The sequence below is a fragment of the Salvia hispanica genome, chromosome 3 (genome assembly GCF_029641045.1).
Source record: "Salvia hispanica isolate PSC_SH4W2 chromosome 3, Shi_PSC_v1, whole genome shotgun sequence".
NCBI classification, from domain to species: Eukaryota; Viridiplantae; Streptophyta; class Magnoliopsida; order Lamiales; family Lamiaceae; genus Salvia; species Salvia hispanica.
The window spans coordinates 9,116,141-9,131,700 of record NC_142694.1 but is presented as its reverse complement, the minus strand read 5'-3'; the positions used below and the strand labels follow the sequence as shown (position 1 = coordinate 9,131,700).

Here is a 15,560-nt window from a genome sequence, read left to right as displayed (position 1 = left end):
AGTACCTCACACACCTTGGAATATAAATAAAAGTGAGGAAATTCCAATCTTTTTCTGCAAGCTCTCATAAGGCCAACCACGTGTTCTTCGCGAATGCATGCTTCACTTCTTAATAGTTAATCACATAAGAATTGTTCTTCATCCATGATTTTGTGTCCCTATTAACGAATAAAATCTAGATCTTAATAAATTAGCATATAAATCAGCTATTTGTTTTTGCTAAGCATATGCAAGCTGCTTTCACTAGCCTTTTAATGGCTATCCTCGTAGCATGTCTAGTCTTTTACATAATTTTGTCTGTAACTAATACTGTCACCGGTCGTATTCTGAGGCTTAATACTTTGGATGACTTAATCTCTGATGGGGTTGATGCTGATGTGATTCAAGCTCCCTTTTTGAACCCCGGGAGCTCTCCTAGTAGTCGATGTGTGCACAGTTATGGCTTCTTCCCATGTGCAGACAACATAGGGGGCTATATCTTTGAGATAGTTGTCTATCAGTACTTGGTTATTATTGGCGGAAAGCTAATCGGCCGAGGGAGCAAGAGACTCTTCAACATCTTAGGTACTGGTGTATATGGTGCTACTGTTTTTCGTATACTCACAGTGTTGCCAAAGATAGCTATGGTAATTGGTAAGTCATTTCTCATTCTTTCTTTCTTTTCTTTCTTTTTTTGAATGGGAAGTAAACATGGTTTTTTGTTGTTATTTTCAGTATCTGGAATTCTCAAGAGCAAAGAGGGTGCTCAAGATTCTGTTTCATTCGGGGTAGGCGTATATGCTGGATCTACCGTCTTCAATCTCACATTAGTATGGGGAATGTGTGTGATAATTGGCAGAAAGGAGTTTCTTGTGAAGTCTGGTGATGCTCATCATCATTCCTCATTCAAGGAAAAACTATCAGAACTGAAAGGTTTTTGTAGCTTTTCTTTAACATGAGAAGAAATTTTGGAACTAAGAACTAAGAGATGTTTCATTGGTGCAGATACGGGGACAACAATCGACAAAAAGACATGTTACACTGCTGGAATCATGCTTCTGTCTTTGATCCCTTACTTCATAGTGCAAGTGGCCAATATCTTCGACTCATCATTTGGAACGCGAATGGTGATCTTGATCGCCCTCGTGGTCTCAACACTGATGCTACTGTCATACTTCTTGTACCAGATATTCGATCCTTGGATTCAGGAAAGGAGTTTGGAGTATTCCAAGTATGAGAATCTGCTTGTTGGATTTCTGCAGCACGTGCAGAGGCACGCCAAGGAGAAGCTCGTTGATGACAGTGGCCAACCTAACATTACGGTTATCAAAGGGTGATTTTCATACACGAACTCATTTACTGGTTTCTGTATTAGTACAGATGAATAGATAGACTTATGCTTGCAGGCTGTTCAATGAGACGGACAAAGATGCTGACAAAAGCATAACGTTTCATGAATTGGAAAAACTGATTCACGAGATTCAGTCCGGGAAAGTAGAGGTGGAGAAAGGCTATGCTATTTCAGAAATGTTGAAAACATTTGATCTCAACAGAGATGGAAGGATTGAAGAAGACGAGTTCGTAGAGGGATGCTCGAAATGGATCAATGAAGCTGCGGAGCTAGCTGGAAAGGGTGACTCTGATGCAGCAGGATTCTTGCGAGAGGCAAGTGTGTATGCTAATACAACATTAGTCCTCTCATGATCTTGAATTTGTAAGAGTGTAATGTGCACATTTTGATCAGGTTGTTGAACCAGTTTGCAAGAAGAAAAGATTTGAAAAGGCTGATATTGAGCATTTAATGGCAAGAATATTGAAGCATGCACACAGTGAAGAGCTTGAAGCAGAACAGCTTGTAACAGATGACGGAAAGCCTAATATGGAACGAATCAAAGCGTATATATACATCACATATCTCCTCTATCATCTTTGCTCATTCTTATCCATTGCAGTATATTTAACTACTCCCTTTTCCTTTTCTTTCTGCAAAGTCTGTTCAAGCAATTCGATACAGACAGAAGCAACTCGCTGTCGCGGCCAGAGCTGGAGCAGTTGATCCACACTACAGTCACCAAAACTGGAGATTCTCAACTGCATCGTGAAGAAATGGTGAAGAAGTTCGTGGAAGATTTCGATATGGATGGTGATGACATTGTTGACGAGCAAGAATTCGTTCATGGCATGACTAAATGGCTTAACAAAGCCATGGACGTCACTAAATGCAAAGATGCAAAGAGATCAATCGATGAATTTGACAAGGTACAATAAATCTTGCATCAAATTAATCTAGGCTACTACTACTATTTATATATTAACACTAACACATGGAAAAAGTGCAGATTATGTGGGGAGAAGTTGACAATCTAGTGTATGAAGTTGGTCGGAATGAGGACAGCCGTTTGAAGCTATTGACATGGAGTTCCACAAAATCCATATTTCAAGTGATGTTAGGCATTGCTATACTGACCTTTCTCTCTGGACCTCTGAAGATCAGCATCCAACACTTGTCACATGCCATCGGCGTGCCTGCCTTCTTCGTCTCCTTCGTTGTTGTCCCCATATGCTTGAATGCACTCTCAGCAATATCAGCAATATTCCCAGCAAGCCAGAAGAGCTCAAGAACCTCTTCTCTGACATTCTCAGAGGTATCGATTCAGTGTGGTTTCTTTATGTTTTAGTATCGAATTTATTTCATCAGTGAATGTTTGATTTTGTGGCAGATATATGGTGGAGTGGTGATGAACAACATCATGGGATTGTCAACACTCTTAGCAATTGTGTACATAAAGGGACTGGAATGGGATTACTCAGCTGAGGTGCTAACAGTTTTGCTGGTGTGTGCAGTGATTGGAGTTCTTGCATGTTCACAAACTACATATCCACTGTGGACATGCCTCTTGGCCTTTTTCCTCTACCCATTCTCCTTGCTAATGTATTATGTTTTCCAGTATGTGTTAGGCTGGAATTAAAGTAAGTAGTTTTCCTATTTATGTAATTTTACTAGTACCAAACATGGTTAACAATAAAACAAGTACTATCAATGATGATTATAAAGATTAAAAATCAACACTTGTGATCATTTAATTTGCGCTAATTGGGTAATGTGTATAATTTTGAAATGAACTTAATCTTCCATTAGTTTAGAATTACAAACAACAATCAACAATAATGGTATTTCAATGACGACTTCTGCCCCAGAACGTGGGCTTATGCTCTTGAAAGGCAGGGGGTCGTTGATAGATAATTGATGCAGCTTTGATTAAAATTGAGGCAGTCAGAGCCCATATTGTGTAACATCTCTTTTCCGTTTGGTAATCGAAGTAGTGCACCAAAAACCTTTCTCCCATCAGCTCTATCTTCTCCTCTCTTCGTTTTTCATTCTGGACATTATTCAACGACCAAAATCATTTCAAATTAATTTAAAGAGTTAAAGACCAAAACTGAACATATGCCCATTTTATGATTTGGTCCTATACTTTATCTTTTGAATTTTTGCATCCTGAACATTTCAACTCGGATCACAATTGATCATATACTAATAATTTCATCAATTTTCAAACGGTTTTAACCCGATTTTGACCGATTCTTTTGACAGTCCCTTTCGGGTTAAAATCGTTTAAAAATTGAGTTAAAACCTTTTAAAAAATTGACGGAATTGTTAGTGTAGACCATGAGCATATGTTCAGGACTAAGTATTGACATTTACCTTAATTTAAAATAGTAGTAAAAAAAAATAGGCAACCTTGAGAAACATCTCTAGTGGAACATCGAATACTGATTCCACCTCGGAGGCATTAAGGACAGGGGAGAAGCTGCTGATATCCCAAACTATTCCGATCACTGGAAATACAGTAATATGGCGCTGCAATTTGCAAATTTGAATCGATTTCAAATCGATTTGAAATTCGAATCTGAGAAATAGAGGGATTGATTAAATAAAGGCGGTACCTTGGTGTAGAAGGGGGGGAGAATGGAGAGAATTTCGACAGTGGAAGGGTCCAATCCGATTTCTTCGTTGGCCTCTCTGAGAGCGGTGGCGGCGTGGGTGTCGTCGCCTTCTTCCCACTTGCCGCCGGGCAAAGCAACTTCACCGGAGTGAGAGGAGATGGTTGAAGATCTCTGGGTGAGTATGACGCGAAGATGGCCGTCTTTTCCTTGGAACAAGCAGATCAAAACTGCAGCTCGATTAGTCCCCAATTCGCCGGCAATTCGTGAATAATTGGTGTCGTCGTGGCGGCGTAGTCTTTCGGCGATTGAGCGGAGGTCGGAAGTATTGCTGCTGGAGCTCATGCCTTTGCTTCTTTCACTATTGAGTCGGTGCAATAATTTTGTGATCCAACACATTTATAAGTCAATGAGGATCACTTTATGCTCATTTATGACACATTAGTTTTATGGTGTATGCTCACTTTAGTGACAAACATTTTTTTTTTTGGGCATTAAATTTTAATCCACACTCAATAACTGATGGTGCATTTAGCATGTCCAAATTGATTGCTTATTAAGACTTATTTGGTAGTTATCTAATCTATTGATAATCAAAGTTTTTTTTTTTTTTTACCATATGTGTACCGAACCGGCCTTTAGCGGAATCCCAGCTCCCGTTAGTATAATCAAAAGTATATTAATCCAACATATAAATGTTGGGTTAATTCATGCATCTAAATCAATCTTACATGAGTATTTTTTCATTAACATTTCGTAGTATCTGACTAAGAAAACATTCTAATGTATCACTATTAAATAGGTTCGTTATATTTTGTCACTTTTCTTGTTATTTTTGTCTATGTTTCATTGAATTCAAGGATTATTCTACTTTATCCGTCTATTTAAGGCCCGGACCATGAACTCAATCTTTTACAGCTTTCCGTGACTACTATTATCGCTCACTACGGTACTTTAGTACCTTCCCTTCTCGTTGCTGCTTTCAGGACAGCTGCCGGGGAGCACGGTATACTTACGTTGCATGTCGCTTCGAATGAATACATCCCTCCTTCGGTCCTCTTCTTCCTCAGATTTCTTCGTCTTAAATTCGCAAGACAAAGATCAAACAATATGCGAAATAATTACTGTTTCAGAAAATAGTTATATGATCTACGTTTAGGGGATTTGAATCAGGACTTTTCATTTCGCAGGTGACTTTTTAATTGATAAATGAACATAAATTTAAAAGCAGTGTCATCATGAACTTGAACCCTAAACCCTTGGCATCATACATTCACAAATTGATCGTCGTGGTTCTGTTGAGAGGTGTAGGTGTGTTCTGTTTATTATCTAAATCCTTATAGTACAACTTCGCAACCGATCATTAATAACCACAACATACTTCTAGCTCACTAAAATATCTACCAAAAGCTATAGCTCATATAATAAACAAAAAGAAAACAATACAATTTACAAACGAAACCATCTCACCACAAAATCCTTTCATCGGTTTCCAAGTACAAGACCAACATAAATATATACGCTTCCAAATACGAATACTGAATTAACGATTAATTACATATATTAATATATATGACAATAACTTAAAAAAATCACAGTAATGTAAGAGAGAAAAGAGAGTATTTCCTGCAGGCCGAGCTCAGATCAAATCCCCTTTCTGCTTCAGTTTTTTCCTTTTGACAAACTCATCTGCAAATGCACAACCCACACTTAGCAAGTCAAACCGTAAACACAACTCGATTTTCCCGTTGATCTGATATCATATGCATTTGCTAACTTCTCCTGCAACACTTCAGAATGAAGCAACTGGAGTTAAGAGCTTTCCTTTTCATTCTTCTTTTCCTTCTCTTCACTCTTCACGCTCACTTTTTTAACAGCAGCTGCGTCGTAAGACAGTTTGCGTGCATTTCTGGCAGCCTTCCCATTAGGAGAGATCAATTTGGCCTTTCCTGGCGCCTTGCTCGTAGGGGAAATGGTCTTTTTAACTGCCTTTCCATTAGGAGAGATCAGTTTTGGGTGTCGGGTGGCCAGCTGTGTTTTTTGGGGGCTGTTAAGCACTTCAACTCGGCTTTCCCAAGGCCGAGCAGCTATCCAACGATCCATCCAGCTCCAGCCCCAGTTTTCTTTACTGAGTTCTTTATTGCCTGGTCCGAAACTTGGGATTGTGTTGGCCCTCCACTGCACGCGTTTTTTTGCTCGTTATTTCTAGGTTTGAGAAATGAAAATGAAGTCGGTGAATACTAGAACTCGACAAACCTGATGAGTAAAGGCATATGCCAGAGCTCGCTCCCTTCTCACCGCTGCTTCTTCTCTATGATGTATTTTTGCAAGAGCTTCACTCACTGTTTCAGAACCACCATTCCACTCCACCTGTCCCACATTCAAATAAGGATAACATCATGTGGTGCACACTTCGTTTCAAGTGACAAAATACGAGGCACATTATTCTACTATATCTAAAAGAACCACTTTAAAATCAGAAATTGAGATATATCAGGGGAGATACAAGGCTTCCTGTGCACGAATCCTACTATTGATGCATGTTAAGAAACGACATTGATGCATCCTTCGTTTTCTCCTCTTCCCGGGTAATAACACTATGTCCTGGGTCTCTAACTTAGTTACTTTGTCCCCACAAGGAAATGAAATGAATCAAAGAATGAATATTTCATTTAGTGAAGCATTTCATTCTTTTTGAGTTTTTAGTGTTTTTAGCCATAATGTACAGACATAAGGAGAAATCTTGGCATATTTCCATATTTCTTATTATCATAATTGATGGACTAAGTCACAGTTGATTTAAGGCCTTCCCCTACGTAATTACGTACAAACCTCATCAACTATTCCATAGAGAAAGACTGTTGTATTACCTCAAAGTCATGAAGTTTTGCTTCTAGCTTCAATTGATTCTCCAGCTTCTTCTGCTTAAGCCGGCCTTCCATAACCATATTAGCACGACGTGCTCTAATCTGGGCCTGTGTCTTGGTCCATGAGTGCAGGTGACTCAATGTAGCCGAGGCTTGATTCTTAATGGAATCACACTGTACCAGCTTCTGTAACCTTACAGTTCCTCTCATTCGACGAAGACTTCTCCGTGCCTGAAGCAGGAGAGGAAAATACAGTCAATGATAGAGTTTGAGGGGAAAAAATCACTAGACTGACAAATGACATTAGTCAGGAATCCATGCGTCTATTATAAGCAGACACTCGTATATCATTTTACTACATAAAATTATTGTGCACATAAAATGGCGAATATTATCACAATGATCCTTCATACTATGTATTAGCACAAACACAGTTACTAGGTAAGAAAAAATAAGTCATGAACCATGTACTAAAACGATAGCGATTGGGAGCAGGGATAACATACAGCATGTGCACGGTATGCAGTCTGAATCATTCTAGCAGCAACATATTCTCTGGAGAGACCAACACTGCCCTGATTGTCGAGACAAGCACCATTGGCTACTGTTATACACCCTTTTAGAGAGCAAAGATCCTCTTTGCAGCCATCTATGTGTTCAAGGGATGAATATCTCTGCTCAACAATATGGAAAAAGATAACAATATCAGAAATTGCGTCCTATCTTCTGTAAAAAACCTTGTGTAATTGTATTCAATCAGGCAACCGAAAAAACAACAGCATGTAAAAACTTTCACCAAGAAGAAGGGACCGAAAATCTTCAGATATCTTGAACTTGAATAGTCAAATAACATGTCATGATGTTGCCACTCCCAAAACATGGGAGGAAAATAAAACAAAGAAAACCAAAGATTTGGATTAGAGCTTCAAACCTTGACTTTCCCTGATTTCCCACCCTTCACTTTCTTTTTGCTGATTATATTCTTAAACCAAACTCCTGAACCCATGCTCAATGCTCAAAGCCTCGAACTAGTACTGCAATACCCTATAGAAATCATAGATCACATCAATTACAGCAAAGTATACGAAATAGCTTCAGTGCACTTGCTCACTAGTCTAATAAAATAGTACTTCAATATAAAACAAGATGTTAGTATCATATGACATAGATTGCTTCATTTCTCAGGAATCCACAATATTTCCTCTAGTCAACTCAAAAATCATCAACCCGAAACGATGAACGAGAAAATTCTATAAAGAAGAAAGCTTGTGTTCCATCTCAATGATGGAATTACAGTGTGTACTTCCACATGTGAATAAAACTGATACTATTAATTTGTTCTGTCTCAGTTAAGAACCAAAGTGTGTTCTCAAATAAAGGCTAATCATCACAGGGATCATTAAACCTTGCATAAAAGCAAATCATGGGAAAGAAAAGAAGCTGATAGTTAGTGGATCAGAGAACATCAAGTTCTCAAAATGAAACTGGGATTTCAAAGATCCAGAATAAGATCAAGAATGTCAGATTCAATTTGTTTGTTTCAATCTAACAGTCCACATAAAGCAAATGCAATATAACTTAAACTGATTCGGATCCTATCAAGAATCACAATAAAAACACATGTTTCTATCAGTAATAGTTGAAAAAAGAAATTTAAATAAAAAGAGAGGCACATTTTGCTTATAGACACAACAAAAAAACATTCTTGAAAGGAACAAAACAACGTGGGCAATTGAAGAAGCAGACATACCAAAGAAGTGGCCTCCTCCTTTTGGGCAAAAGGGTTTCTCTCAGAGCTGACAAAATAACCAAGCAAAATACTAAGCAGTGATGGAGATTGGAGTGGGAGAGACAAGTATGAGTGAAAATGAAGAAATACAAAGGCTGGCTTATATGCACAGTGCAGACTTGAAGTAGAAGGTTGAGAGGGAAAGAGAAAGCACATAAAGTGGGTAGCTTTGCCATGGCCCAGCGGCTGCTGACCTCAAAAACAGACAGACTTGAAACAATCAATCTAAAAACGTAGCAACAATTAGAAAATGTCGCTTTAGATTCCAATTATTTGAAGAAAATTACATGTATTTCCCCAATCAAGAGGGTTTAACCGACACCCCAAAATCCGAATCTGCGTAATATAGTTTTATTTTCCGTATAAATATATGGTTATAGCGACAGCCTACTAACCAATTTCTTCAGTATTTTGTCGAAATATAGCAACTTGAGTCTTGATTTAATTTGTTTTGCTAATTAAATTGTACATACATATCCAGAAACTAAAATAAATTATTAATGACTTAATTAATTGTTTATAAAATTATGAAAATAGGTATCTTTTTATTTACCTCACACCTTTAACTTTGGTAATTACACAATTTCATGATTTGTTATTCTAATTTTGGAAAGTACTTACAACCAAAGAAACTTGAATTTAACTAAACTTTGTAATTTTACATGCAATCAATCCATCATTGAATGATTTGAAATTTGAATCATACCCATTTAATTTAATAGTACTATTCGATAATAGTTGCTAGACTTCTCAAAAGAACATGAAATTTCAAGTATTTCAACTCCTCAGCCATATAGTATATATAGAAATAAATGTTATGTAGCATACTTTTATATGAGCGTTATTCTTGAGAAAAATAAATCGAGAAACCCAATTGCGAAAATTATTGATAGTTATTAGTACTTATTTATAGATGTCTGAAAATGATATCGAAATAACAAATCCTTACTTGTTTTGTCATAACTGATTAGCAACATGTCATTTAATATAGTGAGCTGGTATTAAAAAAATAAAAGGATATTTACTACTATAAACAATAAAAATACCTTCAAAAAGCGCGTTGGAAAAAAGTTTAATAGAGATATTATCACCAATCAATAAGATACAGTTACTTGAAAAATGGGAATATATAATTCCAGCATATAATTAAAACAAATCAACTAAAATGGGCATCTCTGTTTGGTGAAAGCAATGATTTAGAGGTGAGCATTACTTATATTTGCCGTAAACTGGCAACTGGCATTATCATGGTATTAAATTAAATGTCTTACTTTTGAATAATCAACTCATTTTTCAGAGGAATAATTAACGCCTAAGTACTTTGGTTTTTCCTTTAAAAACTCATAAGTAGTTTAAGTTGTTGTAGGTTGATCCGAATTGCATGTCACGTTGTTCTGAAGAGCAACTTACTAGTTTTGGAACAGCTGGAACACCAATCTTGTTGATTACTTCTTTCCTGTTCTTAAAAAATGGATCATTTCAATATTTTAAAATAAATCAGATGAATTCATATTAATTGAAATGCAGTTTGACTTCTTCAATAAAATACTCTTAATTTACTATGCAATCAACACTTGCTATTATTATTTAAAAACTAAAGTCGGAAATTAGTCTTACATATAGGAGTACTTGTTTTACTACTTTAGTCTAGAACATTATGTTTGATACCTTTGTGTGCATAATCAACAAAATATAGAACATGTCTTTCTTCTTTCTCATTCGAACACTCCACGAACTATACTTCTCTGATTCCTCTTTCATTTTTCTCATTCGAACACTCCATAAAATAATTGACCGGTGATTTGGAAATCGTCTTCTCCATGTGCTGGGAGTCGCCGCCCCTCTTTTACCATTCCCCGGCTGCACACGCGACATCCGTCTCTTCTATGCGAGGAGAACAAAGTTCAAACACAATATCAAAAACATCCCTCGATTAAAAATAGAAAAAATTTAGTTGTTCTCATATTCTTTTACATTCTTAAAGCCTAAGATGCAATGAATTATGAAGGTATAAAAATGATAAAGTTGAACTAAAATATAGTACCTCGAGGTGAAAGAGTAAAAAAATCACCAACTAAGTTGAAAAAATAAAATCAAATTTGTTTAAAAATAAACAATTTTTATTTGGTTATGTCAAACAGCAAATTAAGGTGGGTGATTGAGTACAAATTGTGGAAATTATGATTACATAAATTATGAAAGAGGGTTGTAGGTTTTGAGGAATACTAATATTTAGGTGCACCGTGCATGTTCGTCTTTATCTGAAATAAAGTAATCACAAATATAATTGGTCGATTTACCTACAAACAATGATTCTATAAGTCCAGATATATCTCCGCTGTTCAATTCTTTATTTAATTTTATTTATTTTATTGTTTGCTTGTCTTAATATTTATCGAGATTTAAGATTTTAGCCACAAGAATACATGCTTTGTTATTTATAGCTGAACTGGAAGTAAAGTAAACTACACTGGAAAATTAGATAGGAAACAGAATCAAGGCTAATCCTACCTGTAAATAGTATTGTGTCTTTTATTTTCTATCAATAGATAGAATAACATCAGCAGATTATATGTATTATATCATATCACTCTAAAAATTGCAAATTAAGATGAGTATTTGAACAAATTCTAACCTATTAACTTCATTCTACCAAATGAGTATATTCTTGGATTATAGCATCTTGACTTCTTGTCTATCAACATTAACTCAAAGTTTCACCAATACAACACAAAATGCTTAGAGCTTTATCTGTTTGTTTTGCAGCTCCAAAATTGAATAGCCAAGTACATTTCATACAAATATAAACCTTGCACTGGAAAATTAGAAGAAAATTTACCTCCATCAGCCAAAAACTTCGTAGAATTTCTCAATCACGAGTACGCCTGAGTCGATTGACTCCAGAGGATCCTTTCTAAGTCGGTGTCTTAAGCAGTTGGGGATGACAGTGGCAATATCCTCTGTTGTTACTTTATCTCTTCCTTTGAGAGCCGCCAATGCTCTTGCTGCCCTATTCGAAACTATATCACCTCTCAGTCCATCCACATTGAGCTCAGCGCAGACCTTGGAGATTTTTACTCGGAGATCATGATCTATTGTAACGGAGGAAAGGGCACTCCTGGCTGAGTCAATTTGCTGCTGGAGTTTCTCTTGCTCTGCGATGTAGGACTCCCGGAATTCTTTAGGATTCTTGTCAAATCGTGCTCTCTCCTCGACTATCTTGACCCTGAGCTCAGCATCCCTCACTGTTCCAACTTGAGCATGCATTCCAAAACGGTCGAGAAGCTGTGGCCTCAGTTCTCCCTCTTCCGGATTTCCAGATCCAATGAGTATGAACCTGGCTGGGTGCGAAATTGAGATTCCCTCTCTCTCGACAGTGTTCCAACCCGAGGCAGCAGAATCCAGTAGAACATCCACTAAATGATCATCCAAAAGATTAACCTCATCCACATACAGAATCCCTCTGTTGGCTTTAGCCAGGAGGCCAGGCTCAAACGCCTTCACACCTTCGGTAAGAGCTTTCTCAATGTCGATTGTGCCACAAACTCTATCTTCTGTGGCACCCAAAGGCAGATCAACCATATTGATTTTGGTGGAAACAACAGGGAGCTGTTCACCTTTCATGACTTTGTCACGTACTTCCGGCCCCTGCACTTCAGCATCCTCTGGATCCGAGTTAAATGGATCCCCATAGACTACTCTGATTTCGGGGAGTAAATCGACTAAAGATCTAACAGTGGTAGACTTCCCAGTCCCCCTATCACCCATGATCATCACCCCTCCTATCTTGGGATCAATCACATTCAATAAAAGGCACAGTTTCATCTCATCCTGCCCAACTATAGCTGCAAATGGATAAACTGGCCTCTGGTTCTCCTTGGAAGAAGTTAGCTTCTGAACCTGATCATCCATAATGTAGTTTTTCACTTGTGCAATAGATTCTATCTATATTCTGATAGCCAATTAAATGAAATGAGGAACATATGATTTTACAGTATTATGACATTACTTATCCACAATTACCAAAAATGAGAATCAATGATTGCCGTTAAACACAATTACATTCATATCTACAGCATCAAAGCATGCAATTTTTGGGGGGAAAAACACATTTTAAATTATAGAATGGCAGGAAATTAGTACCTCTTCTTGAGCGGGAGAAGTGGCAACATTGGAAATAGAGAGATGTAAATGAGAGCGCCCTTTCTTCAAGGGGAGTGCAACTCCCCCATAGAATTTCCTCCCTGAACTTAGCCCTACGTCAATTAATTAAAAAAAACACTCCAATTAAACTTCTATTTGCAGTATTGTTCAAATTTATAGAAACGGGAAGTTGAAGCTTAATCGGAAGCACAAGAGTTGAACATTGTAAAGATTGAAGATAAAGTTGAAAAGGAAATGTACCAGGAGAGGGGTGGAGGGAGAAAGAGGGAGTTGGTGATGAGTGAGAAGAAAGGGGCCTGGAGGCAAAGATTGGTGCAGTGGAGGAAGCTCCGATAATCCCAGCCATGTTGAAGTTGAAGTCAGTGTGTGTAGTGTGTTAGTTGGAATGGGATTTGGAGTGGCGGAAATCTAATTGGGAGGTTGTATGGGTTTGTTGTGTTGTGTGTGGTGAAGATAAGGATCAGATTTCCTAACGACCCATCCACATTGCTAATTAACTGACTTTGAGCAGAATTGAAAATTGATGCTAATTAAATGGGTGGGGCCCACCAATTCTTACTTGATATCCAATATTAAGAGAGTTGTATTTCTGTAAGGATCACCTACGGCAAACCCTAAGGGCATCCACAGTGGGACGCCCTATGCACCGCCACGTCAACATTTTATCCTCTGCCAATCCACCTGCAACGGGGCGGACTATAGCCCGCCCTAAGCCACGCCCTAAGCATTTTATCTATTATTTGAATATTTAAATACTTCAAAATTTGGAAAAAAAAAACTTCATTTTATTAAAATTAAAACATTACAAACTTCTTCAATCATGTCAGTCACGAGCTGAATATGGTCTTGTTGGCTGCGCATTGAGGTCTGTCGTTGTAGAACCTCACCGAAGCCCATCGGTAATCCTCGAGCGACAGGCGGGGTCGCCGTGCTGGAGCTAGGTCCGGCTTCATCATCCACCCAATCGGTGACATGTCCAACTTCTTGTTCGACTATCATGTTATGCATGATGATGCATGCATGACGTCGGCGATGATTTCCTTGTACCAGAAATGCGTCGGACCTTTCACGATTGCCCACCGCGATTGGAGCACCCCAAAAGCCCGCTCCACATCCTTCCGCCAGACTCCTGCTTTGCCGCAAACAAGACTCTCCTCTCACCAATTGGGCAGCTGGTCGTCTTCAAAAAAACAGGCCACTTTGGGTATATGCCATCGGCCAAGTAGTACCCCATATGATGTTTGCAGCCGTTGGCAGTGAACTCGATGGCCGGTCCGCGACCCCTGCACTGATCCGCGAAGAGGGTGGATGAGTTGAGGACATTGATGTCGTTGTTCGACCCGGCTACACCGAAGTAGGCATGCCAGGTCCAGAGGCGGTGGTCAGCGATGACTTCCAGGATCATCGTAGGGTGGCTGGCCTTGTAGCCGCTGGTAAATTGGCCTCTCCACGCCGTCGGACAGTTCCTCCACTGCCAGTGCATACAGTCGATGCTCCCTAGAATCCTGGGGAATCCGTGCACCGTCTCGTGCATCCTCATCAGCCTCTGGCAATCATCAACAGTCGGGCGTCGCAAATATGTGTCGCCAAAAACCTCCACAACTATCTTACAAAATTTCTTGAGACATTCGCGGCCAGTTGTATCCCCGACGTGAAGGTACTCGTCGAACATATCCGTTGTGGTGCCATAGGCCAACTGCCAGATCGCAACCGTGCACTTCTGCAACGGCGTAAGTCCGGGTCTGTCAATGTCGTCTTCCCGATACTGGAAGTATTCATTACGTCCCTCCAACGTGTGCACAATGCGGAAAAAAAGATCTCGGCTCATTCTAAAACGGCGGTGGAAAATATTCGGGACCCACCGTGGTTGCTCGGAAAAATAATCTGCGAACAGACGTTCGTGAGCTACGTCGTGCTCGCGCGGGACATACATCCGACGTCGTATCGGCCGAGGAACCCGCGCCACCGCCGCCGCCTCCCGTTGCATTTGTGCCAAGCACTCCGCCGCGGCTTCATTAACGGCATCGAACAAGGCTCGAGTCAAGGCCCGTCTGCAGTCATCCGATGTACTCAAATCGTAGTCGCCGAGATTCTTTTTTGAGAAGATGAGAGAGAATAATTGAAGAGATGTGAAATAGTAGTGTGTGAAATGGTAGAGATGATTGAGAACAGATCCAAACTTTATGATTGAGAAAAAATCCATCGTTTTATTTGTATTAAAATAAATTGTCCTGTAAAAAATTTATGGCAGTCGGAATATCGACGTCACAACTGAAATCACATTCACATGTCGATTAAGTAATGAGTGTGTAATTTTGTGTAATCAACTTGTAATTCGCATATTGACATGTAATTTTAGTTGTCACGCGTTGATATTCGATCACTAGAAATATTTTGCAGCACACTTTATTCTAAACAATGAAACATTGGGCATTAAATGGTTATTACCTTAACGGTGGTAAACGTCCAAAACGATGGGACAAAATGGACTCTTTACCCTTTTTATTTACAAAATTAAAATTGTACGTCAATTGATTTGGTAACGTGTTTAACTCAGATTAAATTATATGTTCAAAAATAAAATATATGATCAAGTCTGACTCTGAATGTTTGATGTCTGGATATGGCATCATACATTACGCTGCTAGTTTGTTTACAAATGGTTTACTTTATACAGTTCTTGTCTTCTGCATCAGCATCTACTCAAATTGTATTGATGCATTGCTGTAATTTTGGGCTTGTTCAAGTCATTAACCAACCATATTTGCATTTGACTTGCAGAAAGCTGCTTTTGGATTTTTCATGTTTAGTTTAAT

The 15,560-nt window shown here is 38.6% G+C and overlaps 4 protein-coding genes across 6 annotated transcripts; 1 reads left to right on the top strand and 3 right to left on the bottom strand.

The window, feature by feature from the left end:
- Window positions 1-167: 167 nt before the first annotated feature.
- Window positions 168-3,046, top strand: LOC125213905 (sodium/calcium exchanger NCL2-like). Its single transcript, XM_048114697.2, has 8 exons — window positions 168-633; window positions 715-912; window positions 985-1,312; window positions 1,386-1,644; window positions 1,724-1,875; window positions 1,971-2,238; window positions 2,319-2,624; window positions 2,700-3,046. The coding sequence occupies exons 1-8, from the start codon at window positions 228-230 to the stop codon at window positions 2,946-2,948; spliced, it is 2,166 nt and encodes a 721-aa protein (XP_047970654.1). The 5' UTR covers window positions 168-227; the 3' UTR covers window positions 2,949-3,046.
- Window positions 3,047-3,058: 12 nt separating this feature from the next.
- LOC125213909 (nudix hydrolase 15, mitochondrial-like) lies at window positions 3,059-4,318 on the bottom strand. Its single transcript, XM_048114703.2, has 3 exons — window positions 3,928-4,318; window positions 3,722-3,841; window positions 3,059-3,359 (listed from the first exon to the last, which is right to left on the bottom strand). Exons 1-3 carry the CDS (start codon window positions 4,267-4,269, stop codon window positions 3,156-3,158), a joined length of 666 nt encoding a protein of 221 aa, XP_047970660.2. The 5' UTR covers window positions 4,270-4,318; the 3' UTR covers window positions 3,059-3,155.
- Window positions 4,319-5,349: 1,031 nt separating this feature from the next.
- Window positions 5,350-8,875, bottom strand: LOC125213908 (protein IQ-DOMAIN 10-like). Its single transcript, XM_048114702.2, has 6 exons — window positions 8,542-8,875; window positions 7,723-7,835; window positions 7,298-7,465; window positions 6,795-7,022; window positions 6,181-6,294; window positions 5,350-6,102 (listed from the first exon to the last, which is right to left on the bottom strand). Exons 2-6 carry the CDS (start codon window positions 7,795-7,797, stop codon window positions 5,737-5,739), a joined length of 951 nt encoding a protein of 316 aa, XP_047970659.1. The 5' UTR covers window positions 7,798-7,835; window positions 8,542-8,875; the 3' UTR covers window positions 5,350-5,736.
- A 1,260-nt stretch (window positions 8,876-10,135) lies between these two features.
- Window positions 10,136-13,175, bottom strand: LOC125213907 (magnesium-chelatase subunit ChlI, chloroplastic-like). 3 transcript variants are annotated; one of them, XM_048114699.2, is made up of 4 exons: window positions 12,985-13,175; window positions 12,724-12,836; window positions 11,420-12,480; window positions 10,136-10,464 (listed from the first exon to the last, which is right to left on the bottom strand). In XM_048114699.2, the coding sequence occupies exons 1-3, from the start codon at window positions 13,088-13,090 to the stop codon at window positions 11,425-11,427; spliced, it is 1,275 nt and encodes a 424-aa protein (XP_047970656.1). In that variant the 5' UTR covers window positions 13,091-13,175; the 3' UTR covers window positions 10,136-10,464; window positions 11,420-11,424. The 3 variants fall into 3 exon arrangements, with proteins under 3 accessions (XP_047970656.1, XP_047970657.1, XP_088925206.1); XM_048114700.2 differs by having other exon boundaries at window positions 10,136-10,461; XM_089069080.1 differs by lacking the exon at window positions 10,136-10,464 and having other exon boundaries at window positions 11,254-12,480; window positions 12,985-13,174.
- Between the last annotated feature and the right edge of the window lie 2,385 nt (window positions 13,176-15,560).

What these genes read in the sequence shown, in the direction of transcription:
- LOC125213907 (XM_048114699.2), bottom strand. Translation starts at nt 13,090, where the DNA reads ATGGCTGGGATTATCGGAGCTTCCTCCACTGCACCAATCTTTGCCTCC. An exon ending in CTCCCTCCACCCCTCTCCTG is followed by an intron (nt 12,837 to 12,984) that starts GTACATTTCCTT and finishes TAATTGACGTAG; the next exon opens with GGCTAAGTTCAGGGAGGAAA. An exon ending in CTTCTCCCGCTCAAGAAGAG is followed by an intron (nt 12,481 to 12,723) that starts GTACTAATTTCC and finishes ATGGATGATCAG; the next exon opens with GTTCAGAAGCTAACTTCTTC.
- LOC125213909 (XM_048114703.2), bottom strand. Translation starts at nt 4,269, where the DNA reads ATGAGCTCCAGCAGCAATACTTCCGACCTCCGCTCAATCGCCGAAAGA. An exon ending in TCCCCCCCTTCTACACCAAG is followed by an intron (nt 3,842 to 3,927) that starts GTACCGCCTTTA and finishes TGCAAATTGCAG; the next exon opens with CGCCATATTACTGTATTTCC. An exon ending in CACTAGAGATGTTTCTCAAG is followed by an intron (nt 3,360 to 3,721) that starts GTTGCCTATTTT and finishes AATAATGTCCAG; the next exon opens with AATGAAAAACGAAGAGAGGA.
- LOC125213905 (XM_048114697.2), top strand. Translation starts at nt 228, where the DNA reads ATGCAAGCTGCTTTCACTAGCCTTTTAATGGCTATCCTCGTAGCATGT. An exon ending in CAGCAGGATTCTTGCGAGAG is followed by an intron (nt 1,645 to 1,723) that starts GCAAGTGTGTAT and finishes CATTTTGATCAG; the next exon opens with GTTGTTGAACCAGTTTGCAA. An exon ending in CTTCTCTGACATTCTCAGAG is followed by an intron (nt 2,625 to 2,699) that starts GTATCGATTCAG and finishes ATTTTGTGGCAG; the next exon opens with ATATATGGTGGAGTGGTGAT.
- LOC125213908 (XM_048114702.2), bottom strand. Translation starts at nt 7,797, where the DNA reads ATGGGTTCAGGAGTTTGGTTTAAGAATATAATCAGCAAAAAGAAAGTG. An exon ending in CTGCATACCGTGCACATGCT is followed by an intron (nt 7,023 to 7,297) that starts GTATGTTATCCC and finishes CTCCTGCTTCAG; the next exon opens with GCACGGAGAAGTCTTCGTCG. An exon ending in CATATGCCTTTACTCATCAG is followed by an intron (nt 6,103 to 6,180) that starts GTTTGTCGAGTT and finishes AAACGCGTGCAG; the next exon opens with TGGAGGGCCAACACAATCCC.